At 35.6% G+C, this 24,912-nt stretch overlaps 3 protein-coding genes across 4 annotated transcripts in view; 1 reads left to right on the forward strand and 2 right to left on the reverse strand.

Moving 5' to 3' along the window:
* LOC106085769 (flotillin-2) overlaps positions 1-24,912 on the forward strand; it is a 163,582-nt gene that overhangs the window by 22,923 nt on the left and 115,747 nt on the right. The window lies entirely within an intron of this gene.
* On the reverse strand, positions 4,640-9,362 carry LOC106085747 (glucose dehydrogenase [FAD, quinone]). Its single transcript, XM_013250151.2, is given in 5 exon segments — positions 4,640-4,648; positions 4,707-4,716; positions 4,718-5,076; positions 5,148-5,990; positions 8,688-9,362. Coding segments are annotated over 5 exon segments (1,896 nt in total).
* Positions 13,873-21,619, reverse strand: LOC106085766 (glucose dehydrogenase [FAD, quinone]). The gene is made up of 3 exons (XM_013250173.2): positions 21,508-21,619; positions 15,576-15,904; positions 13,873-15,510 (listed from the first exon to the last, which is right to left on the reverse strand). Exons 1-3 carry the CDS (start codon positions 21,533-21,535, stop codon positions 13,969-13,971), a joined length of 1,899 nt encoding a protein of 632 aa, XP_013105627.2. The 5' UTR covers positions 21,536-21,619; the 3' UTR covers positions 13,873-13,968.

Raw genomic sequence — 24,912 nt, forward strand, 5'->3', positions numbered from 1 at the left:
CTGTGGTCATCCAACACTACCAAGTCGCATATGCTTCCACTTATATCTTGCGATACAAAGGTAATATCTAGTACCTCCTGCCTGTTCCTGGCAATAAAGGTCGGTTTATCATCAGATAGCAGCTCACCCCTATCGTTGACATCCGAACTTCCCCATATCTGCATTAGCATCACTTCCTTCAATGAGGCTTTTCTTCCCTACAGAAGCAGCTTCAACCAGCGACTTAAGGTTTGAAGGCGGCTTCTCTGAATCGTGTGCGAAATATGGCGAAGCCAGCTAGTAATGAGACTTGTTTACTTCAAGGCTGGCTACTACTAAATCTTCAGCGCTTAACGAGGGAAGAAGAAAGACATTTAGACTACCCTTTGCAAGAATACAGGCTCTGTGTCTCCCATTCCCCATATCCTTGAGAAGTTAAAATCCCGGAATTCATAGTCCACGTACCATTCCTCCACTCCCCCATGGGAGTGGTCCCCGTACCATCCCTCCCCCCCAGCCAAAAAATAATTTTTCCAAATTTGTTTATGGAAGTAAAATTTTGGTTATCTTTTCTTCAACATCAGCTTTTTCATATGTAGGGTATCCTTGGGTGCTTTGCAAATTCAATTGAATTTTCTTTTTTGTCAAACATCAACGATCGGGTTATTATGTAGGTATTTATTAAATGCTCGCTGGTTCATTATAAACTCTAGTAAAAACCAGAAATTTTCCTCCTCAACTCTCAGACATACATTCGGAGAGCCAGCCATTTGGAATAGCAGCAGAAGCGCCTTTGCAACATCATATGATTGGGAGTTGGTACACTTGGATATCAGATTCTTTAACTCATATGGCACGCGGCTGCCACGACTGGCAATCTTGCAAATTTGATGTCAGGGAAAAACTGGTAAAACTTGTCAACCACATTGGTTAAAATTGCCATCGGAGTACATTTTTTTTTCTTGTGTTTGATGTTTATTTTATTTATAAACTTCAAAGACGCTGTTTGATCACATTATAAAACAATGTGAAGTAAATTCGCATAAAAATGTGGCTAATTAATAAAGTAAGTACTCTTGGAGGATTGCATGTTGTATGACATTTATCTTAGGTAAGGAATATTTTAAAAAATCAACAAGCAGCTTGCTTGACATCTGTCGCCTTAAATGAGAGCTGAGGTGTTAAGTGTTACATTTTCCTGGTATACATTTTGCATTGTATTTAAATGTGGAGTAAGGCCATTTGATGATATGGTTGATAGACAGGAAGTTATAGGGGTTAAGTAATCAGACCGGTAAGGTAAAACAAAAAGTTATCAGCCGGATTTGATTATGGAAAGTTTTATTCAGCCAGGCTGAAATGCAATTCTCCCAAGAAAAATCTTATTCAGCAATTTTGCCAAGGAAAATCTTATTCAGCCAGGCTGAATTGCAATTTTCCCAACGAAAATCTTATTCAGCCAGGCTGAATTGCAATTTTCCCAAGGAAAATCTTAATCAGCCAGGCTGAATTGCAATTTTCCCAAGGAAAATCTTATTCAGCCAGGCTGAATTGCAATTTTCCCTAGGAAAACCCTATTCAGCCAGGCTGAATTGCAATTTCCCAAGGAAAATCTTATTCAGCCAGGCTGTATTGCAATTTTCCCAAGGAAAATCTTATTCAGCCAGGCTGAATTGCAGTTTTCCCAAGGAAAATCTTATTCAGCCAGGCTGAATTGCAATTTTCCCAAGGAAAATCTTATTCAGCCAGGCTGAATTGCAATTTTCCCAAGAAAAATCTTATTCAGCCAGGCTGAATATGGATAATCCCAAAGAAACTCGTAAGCGAGACAGAATTTGGTTATTTTTATACTCACCACCGTAGGATAGGGGGTATGTTCATTTAGTCATTCCGTTTGCTACACATCGAAATATCAATTTTCGACCCTTCAAAGTATATATATTTCGGATCGTCGTAAAATTCTAAGACGACTTAACGATGTCCGTGTGTCTGTCCGTCTATCCGTCTGTCCGTCCGTCTGTTGTAATCACTCTAGAGCCTTTAAAAATTGAGATATTAAGCTGAAATTTGGCACAGATACGTCTTTTTGATGCACGCTGTTGAAGTTCTTGAACGGGCCAAATCGGACCATATTTGGATATAGCTGCTATATAGACCGATTTTCCGATAAATGGTCTAATGCCCATAAAAGCTTTATTTTTAAACCGATTTTGCTGAAACTTGAAACAGTGAGTCGTTTAAGGATTCCCGACAACTGACCTAGATCGGACTATATTTAGATATAGCTGCCATATAGACCGATCTGCCGTTAAAGGGTCTAAAGCCCATAAAAGCTTTATTTTTTAACCGATTTCGCTGAAATTTGGAATAGTGGGCAGTGTTAAGCCTCCCAACATCCAACCTAAATATGGTTCAGATCGGACTATATTTAGATATAGCTGTCATACAGTCCGATCTCCCGATAAAGGGTCTAAGGACCATAAAAGCTTTATTTATTACCCGATTTCGCTGAAATTTCCAACAGCAGGTCATTTTAAGCCTACCGACATCTGACGTAAATATTGTTTAGATCGGACTATATATAGATATAGCCGTCATATAGACCGATCTCCCGATAAGGGATCTGAAGCCAATAAAATCTTTATTTATTACCCGATTTTGCTGAAATTTGCAATTGTGGGCAGTGTTAAGCCTCCCAACATCCGACCCAAATATGGTACAGTTCGGACTATATTTAGATATAGCTGCTATATAGACCGATCTGCCGTTAAAGGGTCTAAAGCCCATAAAAGCTTTATTTTTTAACCGATTTCGCTAAAGTTTGAAACAGGAAGTTATTTTTAGCCTCTCGACATCTGATCTAAATATGGATTAGATCGGTCCAAATTGGGATATAGCTGCCACATAGACCGATCTGCCGATACAGGGTCTGAAGCCCATAAAAGCCTTATTTATTACCCGATTTCACTGAAATTTGAGACAGTGCGTAGTTTTAGGTCTCCCGACATCAGTCCCAAATATGGTTCAGATTGGACTATATTTAGATATAGCTGCCATACAGACCGATCTCCCGATAAATGGTCTAAAGCCCATAAAAGCTTTATTTTTTAACCGATTTTGCTAAAATTTAAAACGGTGGGTAACTTTAAGCCTCCTGACATCTGACCTAAATATGGTTCAGATCGGACTATATTTAGATATAGCTGCCATATAAACCGATCTGCCGATAAAGGGTCTAAAGCCCATAAAAGCTTTATTTTTTAACCGATTTCGCTAAAATTTGAAACAGTGGGTAACTTTAAGCCTCCCGACATCTGACCTAAATATGGTTCAGATTGGACTATATTTAGATATAGCTCCCATATAAACCGATCTGCCGATAAAGGGTCTGAAGGCCATAAAAGCTTAATTTTTTATCCGATTTCATTGAAATTTGGAATAGTGGGCAGTGTTAAGCCTCCCAACATCCGACCCAAATATGGTTCAGATTGGACTATATTTAGATATAGCTGCCATACAGACCGATCTCCCGATAAAGGGTCTAAAGCCCATACAAGCTTTATTTATTACCCGATTTCGCTGAAATTTGAAACAGTGAGTAGATTAAGACCTTCCCACATCCTACCTAAATATGGTTCAGATAGGACATTATTTAGATATAGCTGCCATATAGACCGATCTACCGATAAGGGGTCTGAAGCCCATAAAAGCTTTATTTATTACCCGATTTTGCTGAAATTTGGAATAGTGGGCAGTGTTAAGCCTCCCAACATCAGACCCAAATATGGTACAGTTCGGACTATATTTAGATATAGCTGCCATATAGACCGATCTGCCGTTAATGGGTCTAAAGCCCATTAAAGCTTTATTTTATAACCAATTTCGCTAAAATTTGAAACAGGGAGTTATTTTTAGCCTCCTAATATCCGACCTAAGTATGGGTCGGATTAGATATAGCTACCATATAGACCAATCTGCCGATAAGGGGTCTAAAGCCCATAAAAGCCTTATATATTATCCGATTCCGCTGAAATTTGAAACAGTGGGTAGGTTAAGACCTTCCCACATCCTACCTAAATATGGTTCAGATCGGACTATATTAAGATATAGCTGTTATATAGACCGATCTGCCGATAAGGGGACTGAAGCCCATAAAAGCTTTATTTATTACCCAATTTCGCTGAAATTTGAAACAATTTCGCTGAAATTTGAAACAGGGAGATTTTCGGAGCCTCACGACATCCGACCCTAATATGGTTCAGATCGGTTTATAATTGGATATATCTGCCAAAAAGACCAATATTTTGTTCTACAAAATTGAATAGTGACATATAGACCATTAGACCACTCAATGTCCATGCGGAATTTGGGTGCTTAAGATATCCAATTTTTTTACATACATACCCGAGGTGCTGGCTATCTAAAGTTCGGCCCGGCTAAACTTAATGCCTTTTTACTTGTTTTTTTTTTTTTTCATTTTATATTTGACCTGCTAAATTTTTGATTTGTGAAGGCCATTTATTAACCCAAAACTTTTTGTTGTTGTTCCTACTTTTGCGTTACGCACATGTGTAGCAAACCTTTCCCAGAGAATTTCAAACTTCAGCACTTTTGTGTTTCTGGGTTAACAATAATAATACTACAAAATTATTTTATTAAGCTACCTAAACTATACAAAGTTTTAACAACCATAAGCAAAATTAAAAAAAAAAAAACTCAATAAAAACTTCTGGATTGTAGCCAGTCTTCTTTGATCATATCTGCACCTTTCTCCGCTATCATTATGGTTGGTATATTGGTATTGCCTGTCACTATGGTGGGCATAATACTGGCATCTATGACTCGTAAGCGCCTCAGACCATAGACCCTAAGGCGGGGATCTACCACAGCATCACGATCTGAGCTAGGACCCATTTTACAAGTACCCACCGGATGGTAAATGGTCTGGGAATAGTAGCGAGCCAGACACTCCCAAAAGGCATCGCTGAGATATTCCACATCAGGGCAATTACGCCACACATAAATGTTGAGAGTTGCATTCAGGCTTCGCATAATGGGGGTCTGGGTAAAATGATGGGCAAATTTTAAAGCTTCCACCTATGGAAAGGACAGACAAATATTTTTAGTATTTTATGACAAAAAAGTCCCCTCTTTCACCCCTCACTTACCATTACAGCCATATCCAATGGATGATCATAATAGTTGGCATGTATCTTTGGATGTATCTTTGCCTTAGCCGATTTAATTTCTATATATCCTCGACTTTTTGGTCTCATTAACAAAGGTGTTATAGTAAAATCATCCTTGTATAGCAAAGGTTCCATTGTTTCAGCATAGGTGGTTAGCGACAAAGCTGAGCCTCTGCGCCCTATCATACCGCCATCCGAACTGTAACTTATGCTGCCCAAAAAGAACTGCACATCTGGCCAATCTGCATGAGGATCTTGATATTTACTACTCCAGAAACCCATGACCTCAGCAACAGGCACAGCATAGAAGACATTATTTTGGCCATGTAAAAAGGCCTCTACAGCTGTGGTATTGACCAACTCAGGAACTATAATGGACAAGGGTTCATCAAAGTCATCAGTATCAATGATATATGTTGCCCCCGTAGTGGAAATATGATCCTGCATATTGCCTCCCACCCCTGGCAGATGTTTAATCACTGGTATTTTATTATCAAGCAATTGCTTGCGAGGTCCCACACCCGAAACCATTAACAATTGGGGACTAGCAATGGCCCCCGCCGATAGAATAACTTCTCTTGAAGCCTTTGCATGATGTTTGCGGCCAAATACCTCGAATACCACACCCTTGGCTTCATTTGTTCTGGGATCTATAACGATTTGTTCGACAAAGGCTTTAAGGACTATATCCAAATTGGGACGTTGCCAGCTGCGACGAATATAGCCCTTATTGGCACTGCAGCGCAAACCATTGCGCAAACTGCCATGGGGAACCCAAAAGCCGGTTTGAGAATGGCCATTAAAGTCCTTGTGGGGATTGAGCTGGAAAAAGAGAGGAACAAAAAATTTGTTGTTAAAGAAATATAGAATTTTAAATGCGTGAAATTTTTCTACTCACCACCATAGGATGGTGGATATACCTATCTAGTCATTCCGTTTGTAACACCTCGAAATATTAATCTGCCATAAATAATCTGTCTTCTAAGTCGATCCAGTCATGTCCGTCCGTCCGTCTGTGAAAATCACGATAGCGGTCGAACGCATAAAGCCAGCCGCTTGAAATTTTCCACAAATACTTCTTATTGATGTAGGTCATTGGAGAGTACAAATAGGCCATATCGGTTCAGATTTGCATATAGCTACCATATTCGCCGATCTCCTGATTTGACTTCTTAAGTCCCTAGAAACCGTCAATGTTGTCCGATTGAGCTGAAATTTTTCACTTAGTGTTCTGTTACGACTCCCAACAATCATGCTGAGTATGTTCTGAATCGGTCTATAACCTGATCTCCCTATTTGACCACTTGAGCCCCTGGAAACCGTAAATGTTATCCGATTGAACTAAAGTATTGCACGGAGTTTTCTGTTATGACTTCCAACAACCATACTGAGTATGGTCTGAATCGGTCTAAAACCTGATATAGGTTCCATACCCGATATCCCGATTTGACATACTGAGACCCTAGAAGCCGCAACTGTAGTCGGATTGAGTTGAAATCTTGTCAAGCATGTCTGAATCGGTGTATAACCTGATATAGCTCCCTTTTAAATACATATCCCGATTTGACTTCTTGAGCCCCTTAAAGACCCAATTATTTTCCAATTTTGTTCTTAGAAAAAATTTCATGAAAATTTTGTCTTTATAGAAAATTTCATGGAAATTTTGTCTTTAGAGAAAATTTCATGGAAATTTTGTCTTTAGAGAAAATTTCATGGAAATTTTGTCTTTAGAGAAAATTTCATGGAAATTTTGTCTTTAGAGAAAATTTCATGGAAATTTTGTCTTTAGAGAAAATTTCATGGAAATTTTGTCTTTAGAGAAAATTTCATGGAAATTTTGTCTTTAGAGAAAATTTCATGGAAATTTTGTCTTTAGAGAAAATTTCATGGAAATTTTGTCTTTAGAGAAAATTTCATGGAAATTTTGTCTTTAGAGAAAATTTCATGGAAATTTTGTCTTTAGAGAAAATTTCATGGAAATTTTGTCTTTAGAGAAAATTTCATGGAAATTTTGTCTTTAGAGAAAATTTCATGGAAATTTTGTCTTTAGAGAAAATTTCATGGAAATTTTGTCTTTAGAGAAAATTTCATGGAAATTTTGTCTTTAGAGAAAATTTCATGGAAATTTTGTCTTTAGAGAAAATTTCATGGAAATTTTGTCTTTAGAGAAAATTTCATGGAAATTTTTTCTTTAGGGAAAAATTCATGGAAATTTTGTCTTTAGAGAAAATTTCATTCACATTTTGTCTTTAGAGAAAATTTCATGAAAATTTTGTCTTTAGAGAAAATTTCATGGAAATTTTGTCCCTAGATAAAATTTCATAGAAATTTTGTCTTTAGAGAAAATTTCATGGAAAATTTGTCTTTAGAGAAAATTTCATGGAAATTTTGTCTTTAGAGAAAATTTCATGGAAATTTTGTCTTTAGAGAAAATTTCATGGAAATTTTGTCTTTGGAGAAAATTTCATGGAAATTTTGTCTTTAGAGAAAATTTCATGGAAATTTTGTCTTTAGAGAAAATTTCATGGAAATTTTGTCTTTAGAGAAAATTTCATAAAAATGTTGTCTTTAGAGAAAATTTCATGGAAATTTTTTCTTTAGAGAAAATTTCATGGATATTTTGTCCTTAGAGAAAATTTCATGGAAATTTTGTCTTTAGAGAAAATTTTATGGAAATTTTGTCTTTAGAGAAAATTTCATGGAAATTTTGCCTTTAGAGAAAATTTCATCGAAATTTTGTCTTTGGAGAAAACCTATCCAACCTATTGGTATCCAAATTTCGGATGGGGTACCTAGGGGGGGCTGCCCCACCCTAAAACCTACCAAACATATATTTAGACCAATCACGACAATATGGGACTCAAATGAAAGGTATTTAAGTTTAGAAAAGGTATCTGATATCAAATTGTCGGACAAAGTGTTAGGGGGACCACCCCAACCCCCAAAACACCCCTAAATCGGACATTTTTACCGACCATGGCAATATGGGACTCAAATGAAAGGTATTTGCGAGTAGAATACGAATCTAATATCCAAATGTGGGACCAAGTTTCTGGGGGTCCACACCTTCCCCAAAACACCCCCCAAACAGGACTTATTTACTGACCATGACAATATGGGGCTTAAATAAAAGGTATTTGATTGGAGAATACAAATCTGATATCCAAATGTGGGACCGCCCCTCCTCAAAAACATGCCCCAAAGAGGACAAATTTACGACCATATCAATATGGGGCTCAAATGAAAGGTCTTTGGAAGTAAAGCACGAATTTGATATCAATATTCAGGAAAAGTATCTATGGGGCCACCCCATCGCCATAACACCACACAAACAGGAAGTATTTGCTGACCATTGCAATATGAGGCTCAAATACAAGGTAGTTTAGAGTAGAACGCGAATCTGATATATATTTTCAAAGCCAAGTGAAGAAGATGAGATATTTTCGTTTTTCACTTTTTTGTCCTCATCACTTTTCATACTTCACTCTCACTATCTCACTTTTTCTATTATCAACTCACCATATTCATCTCGTTGGCAGCCTCTAAAAATACATTGGTCAAAGGCGACAGATAGCGATAATTCTCCACCGAGATGGGACCACCACGACTATGATATAAATCATTGCTAAAACCCGGCACACGCATATCTTCCAATTTGCGAAAATAGTGCAGCACATTATCATAATTCCAGCCAATGTTGCCCAATTCAGCCCAGTGATCATAGTCTCGACGATTGCCCCTTACATACATCATGGCATTGATGGTGCTGCAACCGCCCAATACTTTGGCTCTAGGCCAAAAGCATTGTTGCTTCTCCATTCCCAGACAATAGCGTGAAGATTTTTCCGTCCAATATTTCCAATCCCAGGGGGAGCGTTGAAATGCCGGATATATGAGAGGGACATCAGCAAAGGGCGGCTCATCATCTCCCGCCTCCAAGAGTAGAATATTCCATTGTGGTATCTCGGAGAGGCGAGCTGCTAAGACACATCCCGCTGAACCACCACCCACAATAATAAAGTCATAATGATCACGCAAAGATTTAATGCTGGTGGGCACTACGCGATTTTTTATATCGATTATATCCGGTCGATATTCTTTGATGCCTTCGAGAAGCATGAGTAAGATTATGGCATTGGGTCCTAGAGTAAGGACGGCACGTATGAAGCTTAAGAAACCAGCAGGAGAAGCCATATTGAGAAATGGTTTTATGAAAAAAATCACGCTTATAGTTTGGTTTATTTTTTTTTTTAGCTTAGCAACAGGTTTTCTCTTTCCAAGTTTTCGATTTATTTTATAAAGACACCGTTCTTCCAATTTTTGTAACTTGATTATTTAGCTTCCGTTTTGTAGGTTTAAACTTTCCGAAATTCCGATGACAACTATTTGCCAAGAACTAAATATGGGTTTCTTGACCATTTTCTTAATTGCAATTTTTCGTTTATTTCTCTTTGAAATTTTGTTTTGTTACCCAATTCTGTTGAATTGACATTTTATGACGTTTTATTTCATATGATTGGGGTCATTGTTGTAATTTTAGCTTGTTGTTTTAGTTTGGCTTATTCTGAAATTCTCTTTTAATAGCTCGTTTAAAGAACAAAACACAACATAATTACCTCGTTTTTTCTAAAGAACAAAAATATTGAAATTTTATTAAAAAAATTATTGAAATTTTCTCAAAAAAAAAAATTGTTAAATTTTCTCAAAAAAAAAAAAAAATGAGATTTTCAAAAAAAAAAAAATTTTAATAAAATTTTCTTTAAAAGCAAAATTTCTATAAAATTTTCCCTGAAGACAAAATTTCTACAAAATTTTCTCTAAAGATAAAATTTCCTGGAAATTTTCTCTAAAGACAAAATTTCCATGAATTTCTTCCTAAAGAGAAAATTTCCATGAAATTTTTGCTAAATATAAAATTTTCATGAATTTTGTCTAAAACAAAATTTTCGTGAAATTTTTTCTTAAGATAAACTTTTCTTGAAATTTTCTTTTAGGGCGAAATTTCAATTAAATTTTCTCTTAGGGCAAAATTTCAATAAAATTTTCTCTTAGGGCAAAATTTCAAAGAAATTTTTCAAAAGTCAAAATTTCCATAAAATTTTTTCTAAGGCCAAAATTTCCACGATATATTTTTTAAAGACAAAATTTCCATAAATTTTTTTCTAAAGACAAAATTTCCATAAAATTTTTTCTAAAGACAAAATTTCCTTAAAATTTTTTCTATAGACAAAATTTCCATAAAATTTTTTCTAAAGACAAAATTTCCATAAAATTTTTTCTAAAGACAAAATTTCCGTGAATTTTTTTCTAACGACAAAATTTCCATGTAATTTTTTCTGAAATTAAATTTTCATGAATTTTTTCTTAAGACAAAATTTCTATCAACATTTTTTAAAGACAAAATTTCCACGAACATTTTTTAAAGACAAAATTTCAATGAAAAATTTTCAAAGACAAAATTTTCATGAAAATTTTTCAAAGACAAAATTTCCATGAACATTTTTTTTTTAAAGAAAATATTTCCGTTAACATTTTTTTATGACGACATTCGATGAAATTTCCCTTAAGACAAAATTTCCATGAAATGTTCTCTAAACATGTTCTCTAATTTCCGTGTTCTCTAATTTCCGTGAATTTTTTTCTAACGGCAAAATTTCCATGTAATTTTTTCTGAAAATTAAATTTTCATGAATTTTTTCTTAAGACAAAATTTCTATCAACATTTTTTAAAGACAAAATTTCCACGAACATTTTTTAAAGACAAAATTTCAATGAAAAATTTTCAAAGACAAAATTTTCATGAAAATTTTTCAAAGACAAAATTTCCATGAACATTTTTTTTTAAAGAAAATATTTCCGTTAACATTTTTTTTATGACGAAATTTCGATGAAATTTCCCTTAAGACAAAATTTCCATGAAATGTTCTCTAAACATGTTCTCTAATTTCCGTGAATTTTTTTCTAACAACAAAATTTCCATGTAATTTTTTCTGAAAATTAAATTTTCATGAATTTTTTCTTAAGACAAAATTTCTTTCAACATTTTTTAAAGACAAAATTTCCACGAACATTTTTTAAAGACAAAATTTCAATGAAAAATATTCAAAGACAAAATTTTCATGAACATTTTTCAAAGACACAATTTCCATGAACATTTTTTTTTTAAAGAAAATATTTCCGTTAACATTTTTTTTATGACGAAATTTCGATGAAATTTCCCTTAAGACATGAAATGTTCTCTAAACACAAAATTTCCATGAAATTTTCTCTAAAGATGAAATTTCCATGAAATTTTCTCTAAAGACAAAAATTTCATGAAATTTGACAAAAATATCAATGAATTTTTTTTAAAACAAAATTTCCATGAATTTTTTTTAAGACAAAATTTTTATGAAATTTTCCCAGAAGACAAATATTCTCCTAAATTTTGCCTTAAGACAAAATTTCCATAAAATTTTCCCAAAAGACAAAATTTCCATGAAATTTTCTCTAAAGACAAAAAATCTATGAAATTTTTTATACAGATTAAATTTTCATGAAATTTTCTCTTAGGGCAAAGTATTAATTTCCCTTAAGACAAAATTTCCATGAAATGTTCTCTAAACACAAAATTTCCATGAAATTTTCTCTAAAGACAAAATATCTATGAAATTTTTTCTACAGATAAAATTTCTATGAAATTTTCTCTTAGAACAAAATGTCAATGAATTTTTTTTTTAATGACAAAGTTTCGGTGTAATTTTCCTTTAAGACAAAATTTCCATGAAATGTTCCCTAAAAAGCAAATTTCCATGAATGTTCTCCAAAAACAAAATTTCCATGAAATGTTCTCTCAACACAAAATTTCCATGAAATTTTCTCTGCAGACAAAGTTTCCATAAAATTTTCTCTACAGGCAAAAATTTCATGAAATTTTCTCTAAAGACAAAAATTTCATGAAATTTTCTCTTAGAGCAAAATATCAATGAGATTTTTTTAAGATAAAATTTCCATGAAATTTTCCCGGAAGACAAATCTTCTCCTAAATTTCCCCTTAAGACAAAATTTCCATTTCTAAGACAAGACTTTCATGACATTTTTTCTAAAAATAATTTTTTTATCAAATTTTTTGTTAAGATAAAATTTTTATGAAATTTTGTCTTAGGGCAAATTATTAATGAAATTTTCCCTAAAGACAAACTTCCATGAAATTTTCCCTAAAAACAAAATTTTCATGAAATTTTTTCTGAAAACAAAATTTCCATGAAATTTTTTCTAAAAACAAAATTTCCATGAAAAATGTTCAAAGACAAAATTTTCATGAAATTTTCTCTGAAGGCAAAATTTCGATAAAATGTTCTCTTAAAACAAAGTTTCCATGAAATTTTTTCCCAAGACAAAATGTTTTTCAATATTTTCTCAAAAAAAAAATATATGAAAAATTTTCCCTGAATAAAACAAAATTTGGTGAAAAAAAATTTCATAAAATTTTGTCTTCATTTTTTTTTTTAATTGTTCCTAGTTAAAAAAAAATTGTTTTAATTTTTTTTTCAAAAAAAGGAATATAGGAAATTTTTTGTAGAAAAAATTTAAAAATTTTTTTTAGAAAAAAGTTTTTAGGAATTTTTTTTAGAAAAAAAGTTTTTAGGAAAAGTTTTTAAGATTTTTTTAGGAAAAAAAAATTTTTCTTAAGATTTTTTCTACAAAAAATTTCTTAATATTGTTCCTAGTTTCAAATAAATTTTCCTTAGTTCTTGTAAAAACTATTCAAAATTTTCTTAAACATTTTTCTAAAAAACAATTCTTTAAAAGTTTTTTTCTTAAAAATGTTCTAGAATTTTTTTACCAAAAAATTTTCTTCAATTTTTTTTCTAAAAAATGTTCTTCAAATATTTATCTAAAAAATGTTCTTCAAATTTTATTCAATTTTTCATACGATTTTCTTAAAATTTTTTTAAAAAAATGTTCTTCAAATATTTATCTAAAAAATGTTCTTCAAAATTTTTTCTAAAATTTTTTTTTCAAATTTTTTTTAAAAAATTTTCTTCAAATTTTTTTCCAAAAAATTTTCTTTAAATTTTTTTCCAAAAAATTTTCTTTAAATTTTTTTCCAAAAAATTTTCTTCAAATTTTTGTCTAAAAAAAGCTTCAGTTTTTTCATACATACAAAATTTCTTAAATTATTTTCGAAAGAAGAAATTGACAATATTTTCAAGCATTGTTCTACCCACCACCATAGGAAGGGGGTATACTAATCTAGTCATTCCGTTTGTAACACCTCGAAATATTCGTCTAGGACCCCATAAAGTATGTATATTCTTGGTCGTCTTGACGTTCTGAATCGATCTAGCCATGTCCGTGCGTCCGTCTGTCGAAATCACGATCGAGGTCGAACGAGTAAAGCTAACCGCTTGAAATCTTGCACAGATACTTAATATCTATGTAGGTCGTTGAAGATTGCAATTGGATAATATGGTTCAGATTTAGATATAGCTCCCATATGAACCGATCTCCCGATTTGACTTCTTGAGTCCTTGCAAGCCTCAACTTTTGTTTTATTAGGCTGACATTTTGCATGCGATGTTCTCTCTGTCTCTCTCTCTCTAGTCTCTCGATCATTCTTATTTTTTTTAATTTATTTTTTTTTTTTGTTTATTTGGAAAAAAATGGTTAAATAAATTTTATCTAACCTTTTTTTATGTTGTTTCACAATTAATCTTCCAAGTTTCTAAATAAGTAATATTTTCTTTTATTTACAGGTAATTTCTTTTTGGCTTATCTCCATCCATCTCTAGGGTAAGTGCTGGTTTAAAACAACTTTTCAAATGCTATTGCCCCACTCGTCCTTAATCATTTGGGCTCCTTTTTCGGCAATCATAATGGTGGGGCCATTGGTATTGGCACTTGTTATATTTGGCATAATACTGGCATCGATAACTCTCAGGCCCTTAAAACCATGAACCCTCAAATGGGAGTCCACCACAGCAGAGGGATCCTCAGCAGGGCCCATATGGCAAGTGCCCACACCATGCCAGGCACTTACATAGAAATATTTTATATAACAAAACCAATAATCATCGGAATCATAGATCATGGCATTGCAATCCTCCAGAGGTAGACGTATCAACTCCAAACCATAGTAGCGGAACATTTCGGTATTTTGTAGGGCCTGCACAAAACGCACATATCTCAGCAGAGTCTGGCGATCCTCCTCAACCGAGGCATAGTTGTTATGTATAATGGGACCTTTGCCAAATTCCTTGGCTTTTAGTTGCAAATATCCCCGGGATTTGGGCTTGACGAGTAGACCCTGTATCTCCAAAGTGGTGTGATTTTCTGTAGCCTGTAAAAACTTGTCCACCAAATCATCACGAAATTGTAGAAATTCAAACATATTAGAGCCTCTCTGGGGCTGGCTTATACCCGAGACCAGCATGAGATCAGTGCGATTTATATTTTTCGCAGCCAAAGAGTTAATAAAACCCACCAGGTTTTTGTGGGAGGCCAGAGGGCCTTTTTGAAAGGCCAGATATTCAAAGGTATTGGTAAGGGAATCACTCTCAGGCATTTCGGGTATATTTTTATTAAATTTTAAACTCAAAGACATCATGCCATGATCTTGCAGATTTTGACCCACTGGCAAATTTTTCAGGCAGTTTATATTCAAGGCCTTTAGGTTGTCACAAGGCCCTATGCCTGAATGCATGAGAATTTGGGGGCTATTAAAGGTGCCAGCACTTAAAATTACTTCTTGGCGTGCCTGTAATTTCAAAATTTTGCTATTGTTCAGCAATACCTCCACACCCATGGCCTTGCGATTGCCGCTGAAGAGAATTTTTCGCACCACAGCATTTTTCATGATATGCAAATTGCGTTTGCGTTGCTTGGCCACCTTACCCAAATAGGTTTTGCCGGTGCTCATGCGTTTGCCACGCTCCACCGTGGCCATTATGTCTTGCATGTAGCCCAAACTTTTTATGGTCTGATTTAGTTCCACCTCCATGGTGGCTTTGGCCATGAGATCCTTCAATACATGGAAATTTTCCATTCTTTGGAAAGAGTTTAAAACCAAAGAGCCTTTGGGATTATCTGGAGTACTCTCGTCCTGAGTGGCTTTAACAAAATATTGATAGACATCCTGCCAAGACCAATTGCTGTTACCCTGACTATGCCATTCATCATAGTCATCAGGCCGGCCTATGAGAAAAACATTGCCATTGATGCCACCAGTGCCACTAATCATTTTGCCACGCGGCCAATAACAACGCCCCTCCTTCATGGCCTGGCAGCTGGTGGGATTAGGTTCGGCATAATCATTCCAGGAATAGTCAGTGTTTTGCAGCAAAGCTGACAGCATGTAGACCTAAAAGAAGAGCCAATGAATAAAATTTGCTTTGTGGGAAAATTAAAGTTTTTTATACCAATTACCTCCGACAAAGAAGGTGGATCGCCTCCAGCCTCCAATACCAACACACTAACATCCGGATTTTCACTTAGTCGACTGGCCACCACCGAACCTGCACTTCCTGCTCCCACCACTATGTAATCGTGTATTTTAGGTGGCCTTTGACCCCCCACAATTTCATCAGCATAATCCGAAGGCCATAATTCAGGGTCAGTTAGCTCATCTCTGGCTGCGGTTAAATTTTGGAATAGTTGATCTATAAGAATATCCACCAAATCCGATTGTTGCCTTGATGGAGGGGCTGTTGATACAAAGCTTTGCGTTAAGGTCAATAACAAAGCAAAGCTTAAACCTGAAATTAAGAAAAAGAAAGGGGTTAGCCATATAAACCAATATGACCCATGACGGCGTCAACAGATGATACAGCATACAAAAGTGCTATGAACTGTAAGTAAATAAGCCCAAATTTTGGCAAATTTACGTAAAAGTAAGATTAAACGGCCTTCGCAATATATGCTTGAAGTAGTCTTGCATGAAAACCCTATTCTGGTAAAGTGAAGGCGTCAACAGATGAAACAACAAAAGCTTCCGTTATAAAAATCGCATAAACACATTTATGTACCGGGTATTGGCATTCTTAGTAATTCTGGCCATCTTCGAAGGTCCAGACGAAGAGACGTCTGAGTGTAATCTCGGCGTCGACAGATGAAACAAACATTTTTGACAACATTTTCTAAAAAAAAAATCTGACAAAATTTTTTGTCATTGTGGTAAAAGGAAGTCGTCAACAGATGAAACAACAAAAGCTACCGTTATAAAAATGGTATAAACACATTTATATGCCTAATAATGACATTCTTAGTTATTCTGGCCATCTTAGAAGGTCCATATGTCTCTTCGTCTAAGTGGAATCTTGGCGTCGACAGATGAAACCAAATTTTTTTACAACATTTTCTATAAAAAAAAATCTGACAAAATTTTCTAAAAAAATAAAGTTTAGACAAATTTTTCTAAAGAAAAAAATTTTAAATTTTGTGTATAAAAATTAATTTGTGTTGGTTTGTCGGTTTGCTTATTTGTATGTTTCGTATAGATTCAAAAGCGGCTAAACCGAAATTTTCACAGATTGTGCATTATGGACCCGTGGTCAAAATAGGGTACATCATTTTTGATATCTCAAGGGGGATCGGACCCTCCTCCTTACTCTAATTTTCTAAAACTCCCAGTCTCGGAGATGGGTAGGGCGCTTTAAGCGAATTTCGCTTGCACAAAACAAAAATTTCGTATCAAAATCTGGGATGGGGTGCCTAGGAAGGCCGCCCACCCCAAAACCCGCCAAACGGATATATGGACCAATAACAAATTAAAGGTATTTGAAAACAGAAAACGAATCCGATATCTAATTGTGGGAATAAGTGGGTCAACCCACCTCCAAAAACCCCCTCTAATCGGACATTTTTACCGACCATGCCAATATGGATCTTAAACGAATCGTCTTCGGGAGTAGAGCACAAAAATGACTTCCACTTTTGGGACCAAATCTCTGGGGTTCCACAAAATCTGGACCGATTTGGGCCAAGTTGCAGAAAAATTTCGAAGAGCCTAACACAACTCACTGTCTAAAATTTCGGCGATATCGGACAACAAATACGACTTTTTTGGCCCCAAAACCTTAAATCGAGAGATCGGTCTATATGGCAGCTATATCCAAATCTGGACCGATCTGTGCCATATTGCAGAAGTATGTCGAGGGCCTTAACTTAAATCACTGTCCCAAATTTCGGCAACATCGGACAATAAATGCGCTTTTTATGACCCCAAAACCTTAAATTGAGAGATCGGTCTATATGGCAGCTATATACAAATCTGGACCGATCTGAGCCAAATTGAAGAAGGATGTCGAAGGGCCTAACATAACTCACTGTCGCAAATTTCAGCAAAATCGGTCAATAAATGTGACTTTTATGGGCCTAAGACCCTAAATCGGCGGATTGGTCTATATGACAGCTATATAAAAATCTGGACCAATCTGAGCCAAATTGAAGAAGGATGTCGAAGGGCCTAACATAACTCACTGTCCCAAATTTCAGCAAAATCGGATAATAAATGTGGCTTTTATGGGCCTAAGACCCTAAATCGACAGATCGGTCTATATGGGGGCTATATCAAGATATAGTCCGATATAGCCCATCTTCGAACTTTACCTGCTTATGGACAACAAAAAAAGAATCTGTGCAAAATTTCAGCTCAATATCTGTATTTTTAAAGACTGTGACGTTATTTCAACATACAGAGGGACATGGCTAGATGGTCTTAGATTTTTACGACGATCAGGAATATATATATTTTATTGGGTCGGAAATGGATATTTCGATGTGTTGCAAACGAAATTAAATAATGAATATACCCCCATCCTTCGGTGGTGGGTATAAAAATCAATTTGTGTTTGTTTGTTTGTCGGTTTGTTTGTTTGTTCCATATAAACTCAAAAACGGCTGACCCGATTAACTTTAAATTTTCACAGTTTGTGTAGATTGATATCGGAAGGGGAGGCGGACCTTCCCCCTCATGTTAAAAACACCACCCAAAATCAAAAGTGGACCGATCGCGACAATATGGGTATCAAATGAAAGGTATTGGAGAGTGGAATACAAATATGGTATTATAATTTGAGTCTAAGTACCCATCGAGCCACCCCAGCCCCAAATCTCCCCAAAAAGGGACTCACCCCACACCCAAATACGCCCAAAAAGGGCATAAGAACGAATCATGACTATATGGAACTCGGTTTGGTTTGTTTGTTTCGTAGAATCAAAAACGACTGAACCGATTTTCTTAAAATTTTCTCAGATTATGTAGGTTTGTCTGGAAGTAAACATAGGCTATATAATTTTTGGATATTGGACGGAGGGCGCTCCCTCCCCATTACCATAAAATCAAAAGTGGAGCGATAGGCGCAATATGGGTATCAAATGAAAGGTATTGGAGAATAGCAAACGAATATGGTATTAACATTTGGATCCAACTACCCAGCGGGTACTCAAGTGAAAAGTATTCGGTAGTACATTACGAATATGGCATAAAAAATTGGGTCCAAGTAATGGGAGGTCATTCTTCCCCAAATACATGATAAAGCTGCCATATAAACCGATCTGGGGTTTTGACTTCTTGAGCCAAAGAGTTTCAACAACTGTCCTAAGTATAGTTCAAATCGGTCTATAACCTGATATAGCTGCCATATAAACCGATCTTGAGTCTTGACTTATTGAGCCTCTAGAGGGCGCAATTATTATCCGATTTGGCTGAAATTTTGCATAAGGTGTTTTGTTATGACTTTCAACAACTGTGCTAAGTATAGTTCAAATCGGTCTATAACCTGATATAGCTGCCATATAAACCGATCTGGGGCCTTGACCTATTGAGCCTCTAGAGGGCGCAATTATTATCCGATTTGGCTGAAATTTTGTACAACGCCTTTTCCCATGACCTTCAACATACGTGTCAAATATGGTCTGAATTGGCTTATAGCCTAATACAGCTTCCCTATTAAAAGAGCTCCCTATTTTACTTTTTCAGCCCCTAAAGGGCCCAATTCTAACTAGATTTGGCTGAAATTTTACGCAATTATGGTCTCCAATATTCAATTCAATTATGGTCCGTAATGAACAATAACTTCATATAATTTCAATAACCCTTTTATCCTTTGATAGCCTAATTAGAGATACCGGGAAAAGAGCTCGACAAATGCGATCCATGGTGGAGGGTATATAAAATTCGGCCCAGCCGAACTAAGCACGCTTTTACCTGTGTTTTCTTTTAGAGCCAAGTGTCTGAAGTATTTACAAATACGATAATGTAGGACTCAAAAGGAAGGCGTTTGAGAGTAGAGTAAAAATTTGCCCAGGTACTGAGAAGGGGCAAACTTCCTACATATAAATAAGTGCTTTCCGATTTAAATGTAAACTCAATGATAATCGAGCTTTTCTAACTCTAATAACTACAGTTGACAAATGACAAAATTTTTGCAAATTACCCAAAATCTGACGAACATATATATGAGAGCTATATCTAACTCTGAACCGATTTCAAGCAAACTTCTCAGATACTGTGATAGTCGTCGAGGAAAGCGTTGTACGAAGTTGTGGGAAGATTGGTCGATAAATGCGCTTGCAGTGGCTCTTGGGGTGAAAATCTGGCGATATATATATACATATAAATCTGGGCCGATTTCTATGAAATTCGACAGTAATACCGAGAGTCATAAGAAAATCCTTCTTGCCGAATTTCGAGAGAATCGGTTGACATATGACCATTTTATTGCATTATTACTGCAAATCGGACGAACATATATATGGGAGCTATATCTAAATCTGAACCGATTTCTATGAAATTCACCTGAAATGTTGGTAGTCGCAAGAAAATCCTTCCTGCCAAATTTCGAGAGAATCGGTTAACAAATGACCATTTTATTGCATTATTACTGAAAGTCGGACGAACATCTATATAGGTGCTATATCCAAATCTGAACCGATTTCTATGAAATTCACCTGCAATGTCAGGAGTCATAAGAAAATCCTTCCTGCCAAATTTCGAGAGAATCGGTTAACAAAGTATTACTGCAAATCGGACGAACATATATATGAGAGCTATATCGAAATCTGAACCGATTTATATGAAATTCACCTGCAATGTCGAAAATCACGAGGACATCTTTCCTACCAAATTTCAAGAGAATCGGTTAACATATGACCATTTTATTGCACTATTACTGCAAATCGGACGAACATATATATCGGAGCTATATCTAAATCTGAACCGATTTCTATGAAATTCAACTGCAATGTAGAGAGTCATAAGAGAATCCTCTCTGCCAAATTTCGATAGAATTGGTTAACAAAAGACCATTTTATTGCATTATTACTGCAAATCGGACGAACACATATATGGGAGCTATATCTTAATCTGACCCGATTTCAAGCAAACTTCTCAGATACTGTGACAGTCGTCGTGGAATGCGTTGTACGAAGTTGTGGGAAGATTGGTCGATAAATGCGTTTGCAGTGGCTCTAGCAGTGAAAATCGGGCGATATGTATATATGAGAGCTATATCTAAATCTGAACCGATTTCCATGAAATTCACCAGTAATGTCGGGTGTCATGAGAACATCCTTCCTGCCGAATTTCGAGAGAATCGGTTAAAAAATGACCATTTTCTTGCAATATTACTGCAAATCGGACGAACATATATATGGGAGCTATATCCAAATCTGAACAGATTTCTATGAAATTCACCTGCAATGTCGGGAGTCATCCTTCCTGCCAAATTTCGAGAGAATCGGTAAACATATGACCATTTTATTACAGTATTACTGCAAATCGGACGAACATATATATGAGAGCTATATCCAATTCTGAACCGATTTTTTCCATTTTCAATAGGCTTCGTTTCTAGTTCGAAAAACATGCCCATACCAAATTTGAAGACAATCGGATGTAAACTGCGACCTGTAGTTTGTACACAAACATGGACAGACGGACAGACAGACAGACAGACGGACATAGTTCGTATCAGAAAGTGATCCTGAGTCAATCGGTATACTTGCCAATGGGTCTATCTCTCTTCCTTCTGGGTGTTACAAACAAATGCTCTAAGTTATAATACCCTGTACCATGGTAGTGGTGTAGGGTATAATTATATTAACTTTAATATAATCATGTTTTGTTTTTAGATGTTTAACTCATGGTTTCTTAAGAATATTTTTTACTGGCCTATAGAATAAATGCAAGCTCATGGTAAATTGTTGTAGTCTTAACGACTACAACAATTCTTTATATAACATTGTTGACCCACCTGCTACCACGCTGTCTCAGTCATACAATATTTGTTTAATTTTTGTTTTTAAACGGCACTCTTCCCATAGCAGCTTATGCACAAAACCAGTCCATTCAACTTACCTAGTCTTCCAAACAGCTTTCCTAGCATTATTTTAGCAAAAATAATGCATTAGCGAAGTTTTTATTAAATTCTCCCTCTTACTGTCCCTACTGTCTCAAGTCTCAAACGTTACTGCCGTAACACGAAAATATAATTAAATTGAAATTTCATTTTGCAATATTCATTAGTCCCATACGATATGATATTTCATATTCGATTATATGTTTTTGTTTTTTGCCTTGTTTTTGTTTTTGTTGTACAGTTTTTAAAACAAAAGCGGCGCCGACATTGAAGCCGCCGTGTATTTCATTTAAAAATTATCTTTATTGTTGATATTTCTGTTTTAAACGCTGCTTAACAAAAACAACAAAAAGAGTGTTTTTTTGACTATGTTATCAATTTTGTTTACGATGTTTATCGTCGATCCATATTTCGGGCGGACAGATATTTCTTTATGCTTTCACTTTCTTTTTGTTGTTGTTGTTGTTTTTTTGAACAACGAAGCTTTTTTTATTTGAATTATATCCGGATAAAACATTTAATCAGATAATAACAGTATGTCAAATAAAGGTGACTTCTGTTAACGCCCACCAAGGTAGAAAGCTTTTCGAAAAAGCTTTTTTCTGGTCATGCTAAATAACAGTAAAGGCCAACAGAAATCTTACATTTATGTTAAAACTTGTAATTATATGGGTTTGTATGGACATTAAAATGTATCTCAATTAAGTTTTATCTTTTGACTACACTAGGCAACAAGGTAGTATATTTTTATACCCACCACCGAAGGATGGGGGTATATTCATTTTGTCATTCCGTTTGCAATACATCGAAATATCCATTTCCGACCCTATAAAGTATATATATTCTTGATCAACGTAAAAATCTAAGATGATCTAGACAAGTCCGTCCGTCTGTCTGTTGAAATCACGCTACAGTTTTTAAAACTAGAGATATTGAGCTGAAATTTTGCAAAGATTCTTTTTTTTTTGTCCTAAAACAGGTTAAGTTCGAAGATGGGCTATATCGGACTATATCTTGATATAGCCCCCATATAGACCGATCGGCCGATTTAGGGTCTCAGGCCCAAGAAAGCCACATTTATTATCCGTTTTTGCTGAAATTCAAGACAGTGAGTTGTGTTAGGCCCTTCGACATCCTTCGTCAATTTGGCCCAGATCGGTCCAGATTTGGATATAACTGCCATATAGACCGATCCTTCGATTTAGGGTCTTAGGCCTATAAAAGCCACATTTATTATCCGATTTTAATGAAATTTGGGACAGTGAGTTGTGTTGGGCGCCCTTCGACATCCTTCGTCAATTTGGCCCAGATTTGGATATATCTGCCATATATACCGATCCTCCGATTTAGGGTCTTAGGCCCATAAAAGCCACATTTATTATCCGATTTTGCTGAAATTTGAGACAGTGGGTTGTAAAGGGTGATTTTTTTGAGGTTAGGATTTTCATGCATTAGTATTTGACAGATTACGTGGGATTTCAGACATGGTGTTAAAGAGAAAGATGCTCAGTATGCTTTGACATTTCATCATGAATTGACTTACTAACGAGCAACGCTTGCAAATCATTGAATTTTATTACCAAAATCAGTGTTCGGTTCGAAATGTGTTCAAATTTTGACAAATTTTGTTCAGCGATGAGGCTCATTTCTGGTTGAATGGCTACGTAAATAAGCAAAATTGACGCATTTGGAGTGAAGAGCAACCAGAAGCCGTTCAAGAACTGCCCATGCATCCCGAAAAATGCACTGTTTGGTGTGGTTTGTACGCTGGTGGAATCATTGGACCGTATTTTTTCAAAGATGCTGTTGGACGCAACGTTACGGTGAATGAACACATTTCGAACCGAACACTGATTTTGGTAATAAAATTCAATGATTTGCAAGCGTTGCTCGTTAGTAAGTCTATTCATGATGAAATGTCAAAGCATACTGAGCATCTTTCTCTTTGACACCATGTCTGAAATCCCACGTGATCTGTCAAATACTAATGCATGAAAATCCTAACCTCAAAAAAATCACCCTTTATTAGGCTCTTTGACATTTTTCTTTGATTTAGCCCTGATCGGTCCAGATTTGTATATAGCTGCCATATAAACCGATCTCTCGGTTGTAGGTTTTGAGGTCATAAAAGGCGCATTTATTGCCCGATTTTGCTGAAATTTAAGACAGTAAGTTGTTTTAAGCCCTTCGACATCCTTCTTTAATTTGGACCGATCTCACGGTTGTAGGTTTTGAGGCCATAAAAGGCGCATTTATTGTCCAATTTTGCTGAAATTTAAGGCAGTGAGTTTTGTTAGGCCCTTCGATATCCGTCGTCAATTTGGCCCAGATCGGTCCAGATTTGAATATAGCTGCCTTATATACCGATCCTCCGATTTAGGGTCGTAGGCATCAAAAAGCCACATTTACTATCCGATTTTGCTGAAATTTAAGACAGTGAGTTGTGTTAGGCTCTTCGACGTCCTTCTTCAATTTGGCTCAGATTGGTCTACATTTGAATATAGCTGCCATATAGACCGATTTCTCGATTTAAGGCCTTAGGTCCATAAAAGGCGCATTTATTATCCGATTTTGCTGAAATTTGAGACAGTGAGTTGTGTTAGGCTCTTCGACGTCCTTCTTCAATTTGGCTCAGATCGGTTCAGATTTGGATATAGCTGCCATATAGACCGATCTTTCGGTTGTAGGTTTTGGGGCCATAAAAGGCGCATTTATTATCCGTTTTTGCTGAAATTTAAGACAGTGAGTTGTGTTAGGCCCTTCGACATTCTTCTTCAATTTGGCTCAGATCGGTCTAGATTTGAATATAGCTGCCATATAGACCGATTTCTCGATTTATAGCTTTGGGCCCATAAAAGGCTCATTTATTGTCCAATGTCGCCGAAATTCGGGACAGTAATTTAAGTTAAGCCACTCGACATACTTCTGCAATATGGCACAGATCGGTCCAGGTTTGGATATAGCTGCCATATAGACCGATCTCTCGATTTAAGGTTTTGGGGCCATAAAAAGCGTATTTATTGTCCGATTTCACCGAAATTTGGGACAGTGAGTTGTGTTAGGCTCTTCGAAATTTTTCTGCAAATTGGCCCATATCGAGTCTTTTGGAAAATTTTTTTCAAGTTTTCGCCTAAAATTCGATAGTTAGACGATTATTTGGAAAATGTGGGCATATGTATAGGAAACTAGGCTTCACTAGCTGTCTTTTGATGCCGGTCTCATCGCTTTACTATTTTCCATTTTCACACAGTGGTTCACCCAAAATTTCCTTTTTTAGTTTTTTGGGTAATTTTTTCAAGTTTTTGCCTAAAATTCGATAGTTAGACGATTATTTAGAAAATTTGGGTATATGTATGAAAAACTAGGCTTCGCTAGCTGTCGTTTAATGCCGGTCTCATCGCCTT

This window comes from Stomoxys calcitrans, chromosome 4 (assembly GCF_963082655.1).
Source record: "Stomoxys calcitrans chromosome 4, idStoCalc2.1, whole genome shotgun sequence".
NCBI lineage: Eukaryota > Metazoa > Arthropoda > Insecta > Diptera > Muscidae > Stomoxys > Stomoxys calcitrans.

Coding starts and splice junctions, on each gene's coding strand:
- LOC106085766 (XM_013250173.2), bottom strand. CDS start 21,535: ATGCTAGGAAAGCTGTTTGGAAGACTAG. Junction 15,905..21,507: donor AAAGCTGTTTGGAAGACTAG/GTAAGTTGAATG, acceptor TCTTAATTTCAG/GTTTAAGCTTTGCTTTGTTA. Junction 15,511..15,575: donor ATCCACCTTCTTTGTCGGAG/GTAATTGGTATA, acceptor CTCTTCTTTTAG/GTCTACATGCTGTCAGCTTT.